This window comes from Esox lucius, chromosome 5 (genome assembly GCF_011004845.1).
Source record: "Esox lucius isolate fEsoLuc1 chromosome 5, fEsoLuc1.pri, whole genome shotgun sequence".
NCBI lineage: Eukaryota > Metazoa > Chordata > Actinopteri > Esociformes > Esocidae > Esox > Esox lucius.
In genome coordinates, this window is record NC_047573.1 from 15450221 (window position 1) to 15470653 (window position 20433).

The 20433-nt window shown below is 40.1% G+C and overlaps 2 protein-coding genes across 3 annotated transcripts; one reads left to right on the forward strand and one right to left on the reverse strand.

The window, feature by feature from the left end:
- Nucleotides 1-16: 16 nt before the first annotated feature.
- uts2r2 (urotensin-2 receptor 2) lies at nucleotides 17-15892 on the reverse strand. The gene is made up of 9 exons (XM_010891918.4): nucleotides 15728-15892; nucleotides 13781-14004; nucleotides 11887-11962; nucleotides 11766-11808; nucleotides 10752-10816; nucleotides 10260-10316; nucleotides 10025-10178; nucleotides 7678-7801; nucleotides 17-1120 (listed from the first exon to the last, which is right to left on the reverse strand). Exons 1-9 carry the CDS (start codon nucleotides 15793-15795, stop codon nucleotides 972-974), a joined length of 960 nt encoding a protein of 319 aa, XP_010890220.2. The 5' UTR covers nucleotides 15796-15892; the 3' UTR covers nucleotides 17-971.
- On the forward strand, nucleotides 15159-20381 carry hexdc (hexosaminidase (glycosyl hydrolase family 20, catalytic domain) containing). 2 transcript variants are annotated; one of them, XM_010891920.3, is made up of 13 exons: nucleotides 15159-15262; nucleotides 16435-16575; nucleotides 17265-17380; nucleotides 17518-17605; nucleotides 17735-17899; nucleotides 18200-18383; nucleotides 18522-18593; nucleotides 18691-18889; nucleotides 19063-19145; nucleotides 19248-19326; nucleotides 19417-19527; nucleotides 19694-19783; nucleotides 19927-20381. In XM_010891920.3, the coding sequence occupies exons 2-13, from the start codon at nucleotides 16486-16488 to the stop codon at nucleotides 20126-20128; spliced, it is 1479 nt and encodes a 492-aa protein (XP_010890222.1). In that variant the 5' UTR covers nucleotides 15159-15262; nucleotides 16435-16485; the 3' UTR covers nucleotides 20129-20381. The 2 variants fall into 2 exon arrangements, with proteins under 2 accessions (XP_010890222.1, XP_010890221.1); XM_010891919.4 differs by lacking the exon at nucleotides 15159-15262 and adding an exon at nucleotides 15950-16124.
- Nucleotides 20382-20433: the final 52 nt, after the last annotated feature.

Here is a 20433-nt window from a genome sequence, read left to right on the forward strand (position 1 = left end):
GTTGACCAAAGCCGGGTTACTTCAGCTGATTTTATTTCTCTCAAATCCCACCAACAATCTAGAAACAATATCCCATTTGATCACATGCTAAGCTTCACAGATACAACAGACAAATTGCTTTTCAACTGTAGGGATTCTTCTCAGAAGAAAAAACATTGCCACTGGTCCAATCTTTTGTGTTAGTGAGTGTGAATGCCATGGAAGAGCACTTCGGTGTTTCAACGAATGGGTATGTTAACATGAAGGATTGGGAATGGTGGCAGGAGGGGTAAAAATAGCCCCACTCTAAAATATAAAAAAATGGAGTCGTCTTTGTGCTTTGAGCCATTCTGTTTCTCCTGGAGCAACAGATCATAGGACCAGATAAAAAAGAAAAGTATAACCCAAAAAGACCACAATTATAGAAAACCACTACTTCACAAATTTAAAGACAACAGGAACAATAATAAGGGGACCAGGCAGTTGAGCCACATAATCAAAACAGACCCATGGAGATATCACAACATACCGGAAAAGAAAACATAGTACAAAAACAGTTTACTTTTAAGTTACTTCATTTAGACTGAAGAACATAGGTTCATAGTAAGTTAATGTAATGGGATCTAAGTAAAGAAAGCAGTAAAACCCAGTTCCTTTGGTATTGGTAAATGGCACAAAGGTGGATCGAGAGTTTTGGTTTTGTGGCCCCTGATGAAAGCCGCTGGAACTGGAATATTCAATATTATAATATTAGACCAGTGTTTATCAAATCATCTAAATGATACAATATCAGGGTCCTTCTCTTGGCCTCTGCAGTCATTGACGGACGGTACCAAACGGACACGTAAAATGCACTCACTTCTTCATTTTAATACGTTTCTGAGAAAATAGCATTTCAGATTTTCTGATGTGACGAGAACAGGTGTTCCTCTTATATGGGCCCCTCCTCTCCCTTGTGTTTCAGGATTCCTCGAGGAATACAGGTCACACTGTCACACAGGGGTTATGGGCATGACGGGATCTGCAATGGCATGGGCGGGGTCACAGGTGAAGGAAACAGTCATGGCGTAGCGTGTTCCCCACGAGACCTCCTCAACGCGGTGAAGGTTCTCAGACCCAGAGGAAAAGAAGGATATGCGCCCTGGATGAGGGAGGAAACAGGGATGAGAGCAAAGATGGGTTGATCTATATTCGATCCTGTTAGGGATGATGGATGAAAGGAGAGGTATGAGGTGGCAATTATCTGACCTTAGAGAGGACATACACAGAAGAGCAGAGATCAACAGAGAAGATAAAGAAGAGAAGGGATGAGTAACATCAACAGGGTTCTGTCAAAGGGAAAAGCATCAAACATGGGGGGGGGGCTGCAGTAGTAATCTCCCAAGCCAGCGCTTTATGTCAGAAAGAAAACCCCTCCAGAAAAGACAGAGACAAATATTTATTCACATATAGTCACACAAGCTGGCTTTAAAGAAAGTTCCAGCAACTTTAAGGCCAACCCTCTTTAACAAGTGACTGAACTAAGATTTGCTAGGTCAACTAAATAGCTTCAGGATAAAGTAAACGGATTTAAAAGCTCCTTAAAAAAGTGTATCTGCCACTGTGCTTTTTCTGATATATAGTGGGCTGAGCTGTTTGCATAACAATTTTATATTGCTACTGCATTAGCAAGTGTCATTTCTGGGACTATTTTTGTAAGTGGTGATATCAATAAAATATGTATCAAACAGGATCTGTTGTCTGGTTGTTTATATTCCCTTTTTATGGAGGAAAGTGTGTGTGAATCCCCCTAGTGGTCTGCTGGCAAAGAATGGTAGGGAGAATGTGTGGGATGTACAATCTGCATAACAAGGTAATGGGGGAAAAGGAGGAAAACCATAAGATGAACAAAAGAAGGTACTAGTGGAAACAATTCAAAAGCTACAATAGGGAAACACTTGCTTTTCCCTTTGGTGAAAAGGGGCGTATTTCAGCACAAGAGAATCAATAAATAGTATAGTCATACATAACAGTAAAGAATTTACCATCTGTGAAATGTTAACTATTTTAAAAGGTTTCTTATTAGAGGCACTGCTGTAGATAGATAATGTGAATGTCAGCTTCTATTATAATAGGCATATGTGAAACAACAAGAGACACGGTAGAAAGAGTGAAATCAACAGAGAAGTAATATGGCTCAAAGCTCTTCCAGTCAAAATCTCTCTCAGTGCTGTGAAAAGTATTGGAATAGAAAACAAACACTGCCAGCAAAGTTGCCCTTTTCACATATTTGTGCTAAATGGATATTTGTATTAAACTTTGAAAACATATGCAAATAAAAACAAACAGAAATTGAATTTTTTTTTTTATCAGGTGCAAATGATAACAAATTCATTAGAGTGTAACTTGCAAGGGTCCAGCCTTCCATAAAGATTAGAAACATCTTGTGGTTTGGTCTGAGGGCCTGAAGATCATGACCACCCTATATTGGCTTTCGGCCTTGTCCTTTGCATACAGAGATTTCTCCGGATTCTGAGAATCTTTTAATGATATTATGTGCCATAGATGATGAGATCCCCAAACACTTTGCAATTTGACATTAAGAAACTTTATTCTTAAATTCTTGCCCTATTTGCCTGAGCAGTCTTTCACAGAGTGGTAAAGACCATCCCAATCCTCACTTCTGACAGACTCATTGTCTCTGGAATGATCTTTTAATACCCAATCATGTAACTGACCTTTTGCCAACATAATTTCAAGATACAACTGACATTTGCTAGACAACACCTGGGTAAAGACCAGAACCTCCGGAACAATGTGCTTTGGACAGATGAGTCAAAAGTAAAGTTGTTTGATTGCAATGCAAGACGCCATGTTTGGCAAAAACAAAATCTCTGGGGATGATTTGAAGCAGGCTATGCACACAAGAAACCCCTCAAACATGATACATTATAAAAAAAGAGAAATATGCAGAAAAGAAAGTCTAAACAATAAAAAAATAAAATAAACTACTTTCCCATGTACTTAAAAGAATATAGGGATTTAAGAAAAGTCATGTACTTTGGCAACCATTGTATTCCAACCATTAACATTCTTCAAGATACAAAGTGAAAGCTGATGGAATGAAATACCCATGACATAACTCCGCCTCTAGCTTAGCTTTGTGGCTCACAGACACATAAAGCAATGCCAATATTCAGGAGGATATTCAATAACTTACCCTTGCATGCATAATCAAGTTAGTGAAGCAAAAGCATGACCACGCACAGTTCTATGAGACCCTATGCAAAGACAAAAAGCTGTGAGTCAGCAAATCAATTAGATTCTTAACAGCCAATCTCCAAACCAACCCTCTGACATTGCTGTGCACATAGCCCTACTGGTTATTGGCTTTGCAAAGGCTATTTAACCCTTGGCTGATTTTCAGCTACCACAAGGGAAGCGAGGGAGAGGGAGAGAAGGTGTGGGAGAGAGAATAGCTACACTGGGCACATTTCTGCAACTGGGTCATCTGTGAAAATGCCGATCATTGAAAATAATTGTTTTCAGTCGCCCAAGTTAAGGGTATTAGAAGACTTAATGTATCAAAAACTTAAACAAAGCATAGTCAATTATTTGAAACAGGTTCACACTGCTGGGCTAGAATAAAAGGCGGCACAAACATAGTATCTCTCCAGAACATGTTGTAGACTGTCAGGGTGGATAAAAAAGGCAGACCAGGCAGGGGAAAAGGAATTAATGCTACTTTAGACTACTGAGATACAGGTATGTGACTCATCCAACCCTGAAGACTGTAGATAACTTAGCCTACAAACCTAACACCACCTACGCTCTCATCAGCAGAAAAGCACCCAAATTCTCCAGATAATTAATATATTCCGCCCACACTGTCATAATTATACACTTTTTTCTTCCTTTCTCCCCAAACCGCCGATGCGTTATGCATAGGTTGCTAAACCATTTTTAATGGTACATTGTGTCTGAACCGCAAAAATATACTGCTTTTATTAATGGCTCATTTTAACAGAAAGCTATCTATTGTGATTTAACTATCGGATATATTTAAATGCATGGAAATACAATGAATAGATATTGAAGTCAATGATTCGTCCATTCACAATATTTCTTGGCAATTCATTCTAACCCAATAGGTAACTTGGGAAAAACTGAGCCTCACTGTTAAATGAACGAACTCCTCCAATGTGTTTGAATATATTTATGCTTACAGATGTAAAGATAGACAGCCACAGACAGACAACTGAGATCGGTTGTATCAATGCACCCATCAATCCATTATACGAAAAATACAATATTCAAATGATTGGGATTGAATTACAATTATAAATTTTTTGTCCACGGGGTGTGAAACCTTTTGAGAGCCACTGTAGATGCAGTTAAGAGGCCAGTGGAACTCAATCAAAACAATGAAAATGTAATGGAAACATCTGGTGGAAAGACCATGAATCTCCGCACTGCCCCTCAAACTTGGGCTATTGCTGTACAACGTCTTCTCGCATCTCTACAAAGAAGACTAAAAGCTGTGATTACTGCCAAAGGTGCTTCTATAAAGTTCTGAATTAAACATGAAAAGCATAGCCCTAAGAGTTTGCTTTCTCTGCACAGGTAACCACCAACCCCCTGCTGTGCCATTACAAATCATGTTCATGTATGTGCCCTTCACCATCCTTTTTTTGTAGAATGACTGAAATTTGAACTTTACAGATGAAGCTGGGATAGTTTCCCATAAAATATCATTAACCAGATATTAACCAATAAAAAATGTTTATGTTCGTACCCCTTATCTTTCTCAAAACTTTTCCCCCTCATTTTCACCTGTTCTCTCTTCTCTTCATTGCCCTTCAAAAGATTTGCACCTCCGACAATAATCTGGTGGTTCCCTCCTTTTTCTAGTTGCCTCAATTCTTTAACCTTGCCTTCCAACCTACCCACCTCCCCCTTTCCTCCATCCTGCCATCTATCTAGTTGATCCCTCTGTTTTCTTTCCCTTAGTGTGGAGTCTATCACTGATTGTCTGCCTACAGTTATAATTAACATCCATTCAGCAACACTGCAATCTTGAACAGCCATAATTATCTCAGTCTGGGGTTCACTGCCTCATCAGACAAAAGAAAAGGAGGGGTTATCTTCATTCAACAGAAGGGTACAGTGTCACGCGTCTCCTGTGCTTGGTGATCGAGTCTGGCAACTGACTGCTAACTTCCTCTTATCAGAGGTGGAGAAACTGTCAACCCACTACGTGACCAAGGTGCCACATCAATTATGTATAATGCATGAGTTGACTACCTGTCTCTGACTCTCCCTTGTTCTCATCATTCCTTTCATTCCTTTTTCATGAGCAGGGAAACACTGACAACCAACAAGCCAAAGCCCAGCGGTAGAGTTCACCACACTGCTCCATCTTGGAGTGTTTCCGAGGGGCAGTTACTGAAGTTTGTCCCTTATGAGGAATCATAGCTACAAACCAATATGACTTCCTAAAAATAGTCAGAATGAACACAGAAGAGGTGAAGGAAGATGGTTAACTCTACATGAAATCTGTCCATGTTAAGCAGATAAATTGTTAGGAAAGTGATTCGTTTTTCTTCCAGGGACTAGAAGTGAATGTCACATTTATTCCAGATAGAAAATTTGATAAGTGAGGCCAGTCTTATCCTGTTGGCGGCCCTAAGCAAGATTTGGTTGAGGGGCCCTCCACCCAGGAAACATTTAAGTGGCTTATCATCATCTTAACAGTGGTGAGAAACATGTTATAGTTATGCAATTATACTCATTTTGCCATGAAGTGAAGAGGAAAATGATACATTTCAACCATTTCAATTCTCTTTCTGGCCATTGGCAGAAAGAGAATAGAAAAATCAACTTTACAGCTAATTACCTGTAATAGTACCAATTAAGCAATGGTCTGGAAAGACATTTAAAAGGCTAGAATATCTATCAAATATTTTTTCTAAAGCTATTTTAAATAAAAGTTACTTTTTCTCTTGCTAGACAATTCATTGTAAGGGTGGAGACTCTCATTCCTCTCATTATATCCGATATCTGTGGTATGAGATTCTCCATAAATGTGTGCCTAATTTTCATGTTTTTGGCCAAAGAGGTCATTTGTGCAGTTTTACAGGTTATTTGTACAGTTCTACATGCAATAAATATGACTCTGTTGTCATTTTTAAAAACTGCAATCACTGCAAGTGGTTATTGATTATCAAAATCAATACCAATCCCTCAGGTCATAAACTATTGCAGACCACATAAAAAAGAAATTCAGTTTAGGACAATAACGACTATTACGAGAATTATGCTACTTGCCCATTCTACTCAATTTAGCCTCTGAGAAATTAATTCTGACTAACAATGATGTCAAATGTGCTATTTTTAAAGACAGATTTTCCATTCAGCGGAGTACATTATTTAATGAACTTGCCCAGAGAAGAAAAGACACACCTGCACTTTCCTTCCCCATTGTTCCGCTCATCAGTCACATACAGTCATACAAGATATTAGTATAATGCCTCTTTAATACTACAGAACTAAGGTCATGTGTATTCTGAAGGTATGAACCTCTAAACAAAATCTCATGAGACCACAGACCTCCATTCCATGGAGAAAGATCCATAGTAGAGGGGAAATAATATAAGAACAATTAGGAAAAGCCAGATGGAGATCAAAGGAAGAGATTCAGAGAGAGTGAAAGAAGAAGGAGAAAATGTAAAAGGTAAGGGAAAGACTGATATTGATCAAAAATGGAGATAAATGGTGATAAACCCCACCGGAGCAAAAAATAACTTTTGCTCCAGTAAGATTTTTTTAGGGGGTTGCTTTTTAGTAAAGGGTTAACATTGTTTTTATAGGCCATCCTTTCCCTGACATTTTTGTTTTGGTACTTCCTATATTACAGCAATATTAAAAGGATCTGAGCTGTGTTCAGTAGCCTATGTTATCAACAAATTTTCAGGTACAAATATGCTATCTAATAGGAATTACATCTGTTCTACTCGGCATTCCGATCAGCAACATTTGAGAACACTGTGCAACAGAACCGACAAATTATAGTATTTTGAATGTGCAATTGTGAATGTTGGTTTTAGGCCTGAGGCACCTTTGTTAGTTTCATTACAATCTTGCATGAACTGGCTACTAACAAAGTACTGATAAATACAACTATTTTTATTTTTGATGGCCTACATTTTTATTTAAAGTTGGACAGCAATGCAACTTTGGGTTAAGTGGAAATTATTGTAATATAAAGTAGGGCGCTATGTTTTTTAATTTGTATTATTGCTACCATGAGTTTGACTACCCCACCCCAATAAGTACTGATCTGCCCAAAAGAGAAAGTAAACTCACAGACAATTTCTTTGGAATTGGGCTGAATATGGAAACAATACACAGAAATGTCTGAAATAATAATGCAAACATATGCTTGACAATTTGACTACAAAATCTTATCAGTTTCTCCTAAAACAAAACAGTTCGTGTAGAAGAGCACTAGCCCAAGGCCCCTAAGGACACTCCAGGCAAATCCTGCAGCATTTAAAGCTTTACTTCAACACAGTCACCCACTTACAAGGGAATCAGGGCTACTTTAGTATGCACATGGCGAGATGGAAAACTGTTCATTACAAGTTACGACCAAAAGGCTGTTAGTCCAAGGGATTTTCTAGTAGACTTTCAGATGTTTTACATTGTGTGGAGGTTTACCTGCACGCGGTTCCACAGTGCGGTTGCCATTGGAGTCCATGAAGATGAATCTCCCTCCAGTGAAGTCAGCCCCATAATCAGACAAGTACAGGAGAGAGGTGTAGTCAAAGGACCCGTAAGTAACCTGGCAGGTAAGTAAACAAAACAAACTCACCTGTTACATAATAATAAAACACAATTTCACAGCTGGTTTTATCCAAAGCAAATCATAGTTGGGCAACATATTATGTGGCGGTGGACACAGTAAATCAAATCAAAACCCTGACACTGAAAGTGCCTTACTCTACCAGCTGAACCATACCTGTATAAGACCACCACATGTTGGCCATAATACTGAATGAAAGTACATTTTGTTCTTATGTTGATTCATCACAACATTTTAAGTATGTCATCAAACATCATGTCCAGAAATGTACTAGCAACAACAGAGATTAAGACATTGCAACAATGTAGAACATCTAATTAGGCTGTTCGTTATTTGACTGTTTAAAAATGTAAAACTTTAAGTGAACAACTGACAACTAAAAACCGTTACTATCTAAACAAAAACCGTTACCATCTAAACCTAACTAATTATGTCTGGACAATAATTAACATCATAAAAATGTAATTCCTCAAATTGGGACAATAACCAAAAATAGTACGAGTCTTCTCTGGATTTGCATAGGTACGGCAGCGTTATGAATAAAATAACACTATTTTCCATTGGTTTCCCACATTTTCATGCCAGACATTATTTAGATTAGTTCTCGACTATACAGAGAACTGTCATGTTGTCCCAGACAGGCCAGAAGTGGATGAAACTATCCCAGCAGCGTGATCGATGGGGAGGTAACAAGCCCAAAAAACATCTAAACCTATTTAATGTTTAAATGAGGCCCTAGATGGTGGAGGGGTGGGGGCTGCGCCAATGAAGGGCTTTCCGGATTCAATTTATTCAGCTGTCAAGGAGCCGCGAAAGAGAGGGTTTGTAAAGTGACATCAATGAATATTGCAGAAGACGCAGAGAAGACATGGCGAGAAATTATTTGGGCACCAGATAAAGTATAATGCACAGAAATGTTCAGTATACATAAATAGTTTATACAAAAAAAAATTACCTGACATATGTGCCTAAACCTTAACCATAATCTTAGTAATTCCAGAATGTAACAGTGAAATAGGTTACATTCAACTGAGTTCTGGGTCGATATTTGTGAGGAGATTTCGGAAACCACAATTAAAAGCCCCACCTTCTTTCTTTACAAATGACTAGCAGGTATGTGGGCCAACACTCTTAACTCTAATGCCAAAGTAAAACACAAACCCTCACCCAACTAGCCTAAAAATGTCAGGGTTTGCACGAAGACTTTAAAATTTTTCATATACTTAATATTACATCTAATGTCAGGAAATGTGAGTGATTTGGGTCCTGTAAAGGTAAGGAAATAACTGCACACACACACACCAGTGAATAAACACAGCTAAAAGATGTGAAAACCCAGACTAGAGAAGAGATAAGACAAACATTCCAACAGATCCTAAGGAACCTTTAACCAACATGTACAAACAGCACCAACAGTCCACAGCCGTTCCATTCACAGAGGGACAGTGTGACAGTTTTTAAGTGAGAGTCTCACAAGGTTTTATTGTAAGGTAAGAAAAACTATTGATGCACAACACTACTTTGTCCACTGAAGATTTTAAAGAAACATATTTAGTACTGAGTCTGTCTGTCACTGTTATGGACTTGCTTTCCTATTTAATCTAATAATAACCTTTATTTTAAGACTTCACTTTGCCAAAATCCACACAGGAGACATCAGAAAGATAATATGGGAAAAATCAAAGGCTGGTATGAAATAATCACTTCTTTCTATTAAACTGTCAGCTAAACAACAAGGAGATACTGTACATTTGTGTGTGATCAAAGCTGCATTTAATTTCACAAAACATATCTTTTAATTAACCTACACTCAAAAGAGTGTTTTGAAAACATTTCCCTATTTAAGCCAAAACTGATTCAATAGATGTTCTTGTTCATATCATACTGAAAAATACTGTACAAAACAGTCTTCTTACTTACATTCATATAAAATAATTGTCATAATGTGGAAACTAATGGGAGAAGTATACTTTAGAAGAGAGTCAGCTAATATGAAATGGGAGACGGGGACATTCAATGCATTGAGGAATTCTAAGAGACTCAAATATGAAATTCTAAATAAAGGTACAACAGGAGGAAGATGCAAAAGATCACAAAGGAATATTCAGAAAAGCAGTAACTTTGCAAAGCGTGTGTGCATTTGACACCATACTTGATATCCAATCACGGCACAATAGCTAATATTCTGTAATTCCATTTTACCTTGTCAATGTGAGGGTGCCAGTACTCATCGTGCTGGGTCTTTGCCTGTGTGCTGTTGATACGTGAGAAGAATGTGGGCTTGGTGAGGTACAGAAGAGATGGGTCCAGGTCATATGTTTTTGCTATCACTGCCTGGATACGAGCACGCACCTCCCTGTATGGTGAAAAAGAATCAATCGAGCAATACAGAAATGAACCAATAAAACATTGTATCACACACATACACTACACCCACCTGTAGAGGCTGAAGTCCTTCTCAGAAAATACATCTGATAACTGCTCCCCAAAGTACCTGGCAGCCACCGCCAGCCAGACATCCAGGAAGGCAGAGAAACCAGAACAGGAGAAGGCCATTATCATAAATTACCATCCAGGTAAACACGGATAGCGCAGAGCACTGCACAATTACCTATAAGGCTAAAAGAGAGCAGCTATCCAAACAAGATAAGATTAAGATGCAGGTAGATTGTATTGCACATACCACCATTAAAGAAGCCTGATGGAGCAAGTTAATGCTACATGGTTAGTACGGTAACCATAGAAATGTAATCTAGGTTCTGGTTCTATGACTTCACCATACATTTTGACCTGGGTTTTAAAGCTAAAGCTCTGGCTTGATGGTATGAATAAAACACTTGAGGGAAAGACAGACAAACAGAGAGAGACAGAGAGAAAGAGAACTGGAAATAGAGCGATGAGGGAGAGACAGCTGTTCACATGAACGTACCTGTAAATGTTGACAAACTGCTTCCCCATAGACAGAGCACCAGAGTGCAGGTCCAGGATAGAGGCCTAGACAGGCCAAAAAAGGAACATGAGAACTTATTTGTTCTCATCTCTGCCCTTAACTTATTATCGTTGTGTCCGCTACCCAGGGATTCTTCCCTCTCTCAACAGCCAGGAAATAAATCTTTCTTTTTTCAGATGTCCCCTGTGGCCTCCACTCCCCTTTCTACAGTATCTTAACAGGCAATAAACAATTGCTTGGACTTGGCAGTGGACAGTCTACCAAACCCTCAGGGATCACAGAACCCACTGTTAGCATCAGACCATCTCAACAAAAGCTGGGATGTACCCATTCAAGTATGCGAAAGGATGAATATCTCTGCACTCACTACAGGAAGTCAATTGGATGTACCCCTTATAAATAAGAATTCAAATTCCCTGGACCTCTGTGGTGGTACCACCCTGACCTCTAGTGGACAGAGGGAAGACAACTGGAATCAATGAAAGTCTTAGGCTTAATGCCAATTCTCAGAATAAACAAGTCAATTCAACTTCAACTCCAGGCAACACTCCGTCACAGAGTCTATTACGATTCTGGGGTGACCAGGGAAGTTTCTACTGGTATGCCCTCAACCTTTGCTTTTGGTCCCTTGCATGAAGTCTACATTGCTGTACATGAACATGTTGTGAACTTGACTCCAGTCTTGTTCTGCATCCAGGTGTTGCCAGGCATACTTCAAACACTAGTTGTGTGGTGTGATCATTGGTTTATTAATGATTATTTTACCTGATATATTGACAGAAACATGGGGCAATTACTTTGTCTTTTTAACCAAAAACTTGCAGGAGAAAGAAATGAATCAAACAATGTAAAAGCTAAAAGGCTATGTGAAGACTCTGATGTGTTTAAGTAACTCTCATGCTAGAAAAAGACAAAAACCCTTGGGCTAAAGAGAAAAGGTCAAGTCCATATCCACTGCTTTTCTAATGCATATTACTAACAATAGATACTTACTCCCCCATCGGAACCTGCTAGAGCCAGTCCCCTCTCTGCCAACCTGTAAGATGAGAGAGATAATTCACAGAGAGAAAGAACAAGGCAGAGAAAGAGAAGAAAGTGATAAGAAATCCCTTACTTCCTGAGGGATTTGGCCTCCTCCCTGGTCACTGAGTTGTCTATGATGGCTCTTCCACACGTCTGAGGAGTGCATCCTGGGAAAATCTCAAATCAGCCTCAACATCACAGTAAAAACATAAGCCTGCCATCTCACCATTGACTGAATGACCACTATACACAGTTAGGTCCGGGACTAATTAGACACTGACTAACCCAAATTGAATATGGGCTTAAAGTCTCTCAACTTTAATTTGAGGGTATTTACATCCAATTGGACAAAGGGTTTAGGAATTACAGTTCTTTAATGTGTAGCCCCCTCTTTTTCAAGGGACCACAAGTAATTGGACAACTGACTCAAAAGCTGTTTCATGGACAGGTGTGGGCTATTCCTTTGTTATTTCGTCATCAATTAAGCAGGTAAAAGACCTGGAGTGGATTCCAGGTGTGGCATTTGCATTTGGAAGATGTTGCAGTGAATCCACAACATGTGGTCAAAGGAGCTCTCAACGCAAGTGAAACAGGCCAACCTTAGGCTGCAAAAAAAATTTATCCATCAGAGAGACAGTGGCCAAAACAACAGTTTGGTACATTCTGAGAAAAAAATAATGCGCTGATGAGCTCTGCAACATAAAAAGGCCTGGACGTCCATGGAAGACAACAGTGGTGGATGAACACACGATCCTTTCCATGGTAAAGAAAAACCCCTTCACAACACCCCTTCACAAGTGAAGAACACAGCATATCATTGTCCAAGTCTACCACGAAAAGAAGACCTCACAAGAGCAAATACAGAGGGTTCATCACAAGGTGCAAACCATTCATAAGCCTCTACAATAGACAGGCCAGATTAGACTTTGTCAAAAAAAATCTAAAAAAAACAGCCAAATTCTGGAACAGCAATGTTTGGACAGATGAAACTACGATCAACCTGGACCAGAATGATGGGTAGAAACAAATATGGAGACGGCTTTGAACGACTCAGGATTCGAAGCGTACCAAATCATCTGTAAAACACAGTGGAGGTAGTGTGATGGCATGGGCATGCATGGCTTCCAATGGCACTGGGTCACCACTGTTTATTGATGATGTGACATAAAGACAGAACCAGCCGGATTAATTCTGAAGTGTATAGGGATATATTGTCTGATCAGATTCAGCCAAATTCAGCGAAGTTGGACGGCACTTCACTTTAGAGATGGACAATGACCCAAAACATACCGTGAAAGCAACCCAGGAGTTTTTTTAAGGCAAAGAAGTGGAATGTTTTGCAATCACCTGATCTCAACCCAATCGAGCATGCATTTCACTTGCAGAAAACAAAATTTAAGGCAGAAAGACCCACGAACAAACAACAACTGAAGACAGCTGCAGTAAAGGCCTGGCAAAGCATCACAAAGGAGGAAAATCAGCGTTTGGTGATGTCCATGCGTTCCAGATTTCAAGTAGTCATTGCCTGCAAAGGATTCTCAACAAATTATTAAAAATGAACATTTTATTTACGATTGTGTTCATTTGTCCAATTACATTTGAGCCCCTGAAATAAGGGGACGTGAAAAGGGTTGCAATTCCTAAACATTTTATACAATATCTTTGTTCAACCCCTTAAATTAAAGCTGAAAGTCAGAACTTCATTTGCACCTTGGTTGTTTCATTTCCAATCCATTATGGTGGCATACAGAAAATTGTGTCAGTGTCAAAATATTTCCGGGCCTAACCGTAACTGCCGATACAGGGCAATGGCAAAACAGTTATGTCTAGGACTGGGGAAAGCAGCCCCTTTCCCACCCTGGAGCAAGAATGCATGTAGACATTTTAATCTTGCACTAACGTATCCAACACAATTTAATCTCCATACGGGATACAACGCTTGCAATTTCTGGCTTTTTTAAAAACCGGATTGGTTTTGAACTGACCTGGGTAGCGTTTGTAGTTGTCGTAGTCCTCAGAACACTCCACAGTGTATACCCTGGGCTGTAGCACCACCTCAGACTGTCTGACCAGGGTCTCCGTGATGTAAGGGTCCCTGGAGGCCAGGAATAGCCAGGTGACGGTCCCCAACATCACAGCCAGGGCCAACACCCCCAGGAGAGAGCCATGGGACCCACGCCATGCTGATGCCTGTCTCAAGGCATTACCCCTGGGAGAGGACAAAACAGAGATCTAGAAAGACTTGGAGAACAAGTACCCCCTCTATTTCTTTTCCACCTTTTCTAACTCATTCACAAACTAACTTATTCACACACATTTGTTTTTCAATCCTTGTGGGGACCGATTCTTTATGTTCCCTGGCCCCTCAACTCAATAAATTTGCCTTTATGCCTCAATCTAAACCTAATGCCTAACACCCAACCCTAAGCAGTACATTTTGTTTTCACGCTCAATATTCAGTACGATTGTCAACAGTACTTGTCAAAAAATTGACAGTGTTATATAGAAAATCCGATGAAGGTAGAGAGCAAGGAACACCCTTTGATTTTATCGACAATTGAATATTTCATTTAACAGAGCCCAAAAGGATACAATATGCTGTTCTCTGGCATGTAGGTAGTTTAGAGGCTGTTGTGAAATTGCAATATCACTTATTGTATATGAGGAAAAATATATAGAATTTCTTTGTCAACACCATCCCCTCCATAGGAGCAACATATGTACAGGCATTTTGAGGTGTTATGAAACAAACCTCTCATTTTCTACATATATGTGTTAAAGCTGTAAATGGTTTCATAATCTGATATATCATGGTAGATATTTTTTTCTATACATTCCTACCCAAATTACACAACTAAAACCACTAACACTCCTTGTCTAGAATCTACCAATTGGATTTGCCCTTTTTCTCCTGATTTTACAATATTTAAAGTGCCTCTGAAAAGTATACAGCCCCTTGGAAATCTCTGCATTGTTTGTGTAACCATACAGATTTTTTATTTTATTAATGTGTAAAAAAGTGACAAATCTGAAAATAATGAATTGCATTAGTATTCATACTCCTTGCTATGACACCCGAATGAGCTGTGGTGCAACCATTTGTCTTACCAAGTCATGTAATTAAGGGAATCCACCTGTGTGCATTCAAGGTGCTTCACGCGATTATAGGTTAAATACATCTGTCTCAGGGAGGTCCCACATTTGGTTATTACAAAAAAAACACACCACCATGAAGATGAACAAACATTCAAAGCAATTTCAGAATAAGAATCTTCAAAAGCACTACTATGGGTTACCACAAGCAGCATTGCTGCTTTTTGCCACTCTCTTTATGGGAGAGTGGCAAAAAGAAACCTATCGTTGAAAATTTTTCACATCAGATCTTGGCTAGTTTTTTGCCAGAAGGCATGTGGGAGACTGAGACCAAGTGGAGGAATATTTCCCCAAGTAATATATCCCCATTGAAGGTAACGTAAAATAGGTTTCTGAAAACGGAACAAAACAGAGAATGCTAAGGGCGTTCCCTGCTCTCTACCTACACCTGACTATTTTTTTGTGTGAATTGTTGACGAGCAGACTGACTATCAAACATTAAACAAAAAGTAATGCTGTGCCTTAAATCTAATTCATAATGCCTAAACCTAAAAGTAACAAAATTCCAACACTAACCCCGTTAGTAAATTGTATCCTTATCAAAACCTATTAATCTGTAAATCGTTTTTCTCTAGTGGAGGCTGATTTGTCAGGTTTTAATGTCTTTGTAGGTACTTCATTTCCCCATATATTTAGACCTGGATCACACACAATCACTCTGATCCTTGCATAGAACGTGAATCCTCACACACAGGAAAAAAATTATATTGCATTTACAAAGCTGGCTGGCCAAAAACAGCTATTTGTTTTGCAACTAGACGAGTGGCAATGTTAGCTACCTTTTAATTTTTTTCTCAATCCCGTTTGCGTCCGGGACTTTCGGATTTCCTCGCCGTTGTATCGTCATTGTAATGATAGTATGTATACCTTGCTACTACCTTTCGTGCAGTAATAGTAGTGGGATTATGGTTGCCTTCACCCCTACTACAGTAACTCGACATTACTTCCTGGTCAACTCGTAGCAATCCCTCTGGTTGGCTACTAAAGAATACAACCTGCGTTTTAATTGGACCAGATCAAGTAAATCGATTATTCTGCTTCCAAAGTCAAAGTGAATCAAAGGACTATCAATACCACAATCTGTTTACATTGATGGTTGTGTAGGTATGGCTAGCATTTAGATTTATTTCCGGTTTGTGCGAACAACAACACGGTGCCCGTCGTTCAGCTTTTGAGGTATGTTTGGATTTATCGAGTTAGAAATCACACATTTTGTGTTACAAAAGGTGAAATGTATGAAAGGGAATGCTTTCTTCCTTTGTCACCTGACATAGCCTGAATGTCTGTGTTTATCGTGAAGAATAAACATTGATTTGTCTACAGCGAATAGCTGTGGATGAGTATCCTGGCTCTGTTGTGTCTACAGTCTTATTGGCCTTCCACATTAACTGAGAAGGCAACGTTCATATAGGCTGCACATTTCATTATTTAAAAAAATCCAGCACTTTATATTGTAATGGATATGCATGATTGTTGTACTACATAGGTGAGAAGGCACGTTTGTGGTTCTACACACCGTAGCTGACTTTCAGCTGCAATGGAGGCGTTGCCACCGTGGCCGAAGGGGAAGAAGCTGGTTCACTTGGATCTGAAAGGGGCCCCTCCTAGAATCGATTACCTGCACAAGGTAACATCAGGTATAGGCTATAGGTAGCCAGATAGACACCGAATGTGTACATCGAAAACATCGTAATTTCGAATGGGGAGTGGTTGGGCAATAGACTATTTCGGCAGACATCAAACATGATACAAATACAGTTTTCTGTTTTCACATTATGTTACGAATAGAGTGGACTACGTTTAGACTACCATGTTTATAGTGAAGATGGATCCCATTCGCTCCCTCTTTCTGTGATTCGATTAAGGGAATATACGAATGTATCCCATTGTCATTTTGACAACATTGTTAAAGATGCACATTTTGGCAGTTGATTGTGAAACTACAATTTGTGCCCATATCATCAAAAACCAGCCATGTCTATGGCCCCAAAATGAGTTGTTTCAGAACCTCAAAATAACCAGGGGGCAGAGAGTCCTATATTAATTTTTGCACACAATAGCTTCACAGAATATGTTTCCTAACAGAAACATGCAAATAAAAATCCATATTGTCCAATCAAATTCCACCTTCAATTTCCCTCCAGTCAACTTCACTAACCCTCTATTGGAAATGGCAGCATGGTTTAGTTACATAAATCTTCTGTAATAAGATCACTCCTCTATCTTTCTTTTAGTTCTGTGTTGATTGTTGAATGCAAGAGGCCTATCTTTTACTTTTCAAAAGGACTTTCACCTCCTTCTGTTCTCTATCTTTAGCTGATTGGAATTTTTGCTGGTCTGGGTGCTGACGGTCTATTGGTGGAGTATGAAGATATGTTTCCCTATGAGGGAGAGCTGAAGGTGCTGCAAGCCACTCAGCATTCACCATACAGGTAAATGCCTACTGACAATCACTGATAACCACCCTTTATTTTCAAACATCGGTACATCTGTCTTACTAGAAAGCCGAGACATTTTAACAAATTTATCCTGGCAAGTAATAATAGCTACCCTCTTTCCTCTTTTGCAGTCGAGAGGAGGTCCTGTCCATTCAGGAAGTTGCCAAGTCCCATGGGTTGGAGGTCATTCCACTGGTTCAGACATTTGGACACTTAGAGGTGTGAGAGAAGGAACACACAGTAGCTACCCTCTGTTCAACACTTTTCATATCTTTCTTGGCCTCCTTTCACGCAAATTCTCATTCACTGAACTTCTCACTCAATCTTGACCTAATCTCTTTCTTTCAGTTTGTGTTGAAGCACAAGTCATTATGGGGCCTGAGGGAGGTCCCCCACTGTCTGGGCACTCTGAATCCCCACAGAGAGGAGGGAGTCAGGCTGGTACAGGAGATGCTACGCCAGGTAGTGGAGCTCCACCCTGGCAGCACCAGCGTGCACATCGGAGCTGACGAGGTGAGGTCTGGTATATTCATTTAATTTGGAATTCAATAATATGCAGGGAAATGAGGAAAGGAAGCCAATTTGGACTCTACCTTTCTAATGATAAACAACACATTTCATTAAAAGCCTTTTTACATGGCCTAGGCTGATCCACACGTACTGCTGCGGAATTAGTTCAAATCTTGTCTTGTGCTCTTTCAGCAAAAACTCTCTCCTCTATCTTTCCCCGCTTGTCTCTGTTCAACAAACCCAGAAAATATATGTTAAACGTATTTTTGTTTTTTCTCCACCATACCTGTCATGCATCCTCAGGTGTACCTTCTAGGTGAGGGGGAGGAGTCTAGGCGTTGGCTGAGCACACCTGGCCGTACGCTACAGCAACTGTTCCTTTTACACGTCACCAGGGTGGCAAAGGCTGTCAGGGAGACGTGGCCAAACCTCAATGTGATCATGTGGGACGACATGCTGAGAGGGATGGACCATGACACACTGAAAGGTCTGAGTTCAGGCTCCATAAGCAATAATTGAATGTCTTGGCCTGAAATAAGTATATATACCAGAGCATTTTTTTTTAAGAATCCAACGCTAACATTCGTATTTTTTTTTTATTTATTTTTTTTAACCTCTTTGCCAGGCAGCGGTCTGGTAGGACTGGTCCAGCCAATGCTCTGGGACTACAACCCCACGCTAGATGTAGAAAACACTGGTAGGAACTAGTGATTTTGCAGAAACATATTAACTGTGCATATAGGCAAAAAACATTTGATTAATGTTGAAGTCTATAATCTCCTTTCCCCCTCCAGTGTCTCTACTGGAGAGGTACTGTGGTGCAGGGCTGTCAGAGCTGTGGGCCGCTAGCGCGTTCAAAGGTTCCACTAACGTCCACACCTGTGTGACCAACACACAGAGACATGTTGACAACCATCTACAGTGGCTCCAGGTGGCAGCCTCCCTGCCTAAAGGCATAAACATGTTGGGCATTGCCCTCACTGGCTGGCAGAGGTTTGACTGGGAGACTATTCAACCTGATAATACTCTTATAGGGCCTACTCTTGGCCCTATGACTATTGCTAGCAATTGCTATTCCTTTTCTGTATATCATTGGACATTTGTACTCAACTGTGTAAAGTTGTGAATTAGTCATAACTGTTGTGATGATTTTCTTTGAACACTAGGTATGACCACCTGTCTGTGCTGTGTGAGTTGCTGCCCCTGGCTCTGCCCTCCCTGGCCTCTTGCCTACAGACACTCTTACACGGTCAGTTGTTTCTGTTGAAGTACACCTCGATATGATGCCAACCCTTGAGGTGTCGTAGTGGTACTTGACCTGTGTTCGTCCCTGTTTTGGTGTGTGTTGCAGGTCATTTGAACCCAGAAGCACAGAGGAGGGTTAAAGACAGTTTGGGTATCTCTTCTGTAGATGTGGAGACCATGGAGAGGTGAGACGGAGACCCCACACAAACAGACAAATGCCCAAGTGTACAGTTTTTGTAATCCTTAATGTCTGCCTCTTCTCTTGCCATGCCCAGGTCTTCTGCTGGTAATTCAGAGCTGTTCCCAGGGAGGAGGTTGGCAGAGTTGGTTGTGGAGTTAATGGAAATACTGCAGTCAGAAGAACTCCGCCATTTTGAAGACAGCACGTGAGTGAAGCCAGTAGCCACGTGGGCTGGAATGAAAGCCTATATACACTCTTGCACTCTAGAAAGAATTGTTGACCACTGTAAAAGGCACACATTGGTGATTTCTTCATAATTACTATTGCATTATTGACTGAACCTCGACACACACGCTCTGTGGTTGTCTCAGGTTTGTGAGAGGCTGGTTCACTCCCTACCACAGACAGAGAAAGATAGTCAACCCTCTTATTGCACAGCAGTTACAGAATCAAGCCATGTCGTAAGTATCTGAACGTTTTGGATTACCCCACAATGTATAGGCTAAAAAAAAAATTGGGCCTCCTTTCTATGGTTACAAGCAAAAACGAAAAATGTAATCAACATGTACCTATTCTTTATTTCAACCTCCCTCCTGTCCCACAGATTCCTGGCACTTGTGGAAGAGAGAGTGGAGTTGGTTAGAAAGGAGATTTTGAGTCTGTACCCAGCCTCCACAGCCCAGGAATGGGAAGAGCAGCATGTCAGTCCTGTGGTGGTTCCCCTCCAGAGGATCCTGGAGGACACCAGAGCCAGCCTACTGGAGATGGTAGCCCAGAACATCTCAGAATCTATGGATGGGCAATAGGACCAAGCCTGGGTCACGCTGTGTGTCTGTGAGAAAGACAGAGGTCTACTGTGCAAATGTCTTACAAAGAAATCTACGGGGAGATCGGAATGATCCCATTATTATTTTTTAAAAAGCAACTTTTATTTTGAAAAACAAAATCGCATTAATCAAAAAATGCATGTATGAAAGTAAAAAAAGGCAAATCAGTATCTGCTGTCATTCAGCAACATCCACCAACTATAAATCCATTACAAAACCTTTAACTTACAAATGTCTCATTCGTTGTTGTTCTTTCAAGCAACACACTCTACACTCACTCCTCT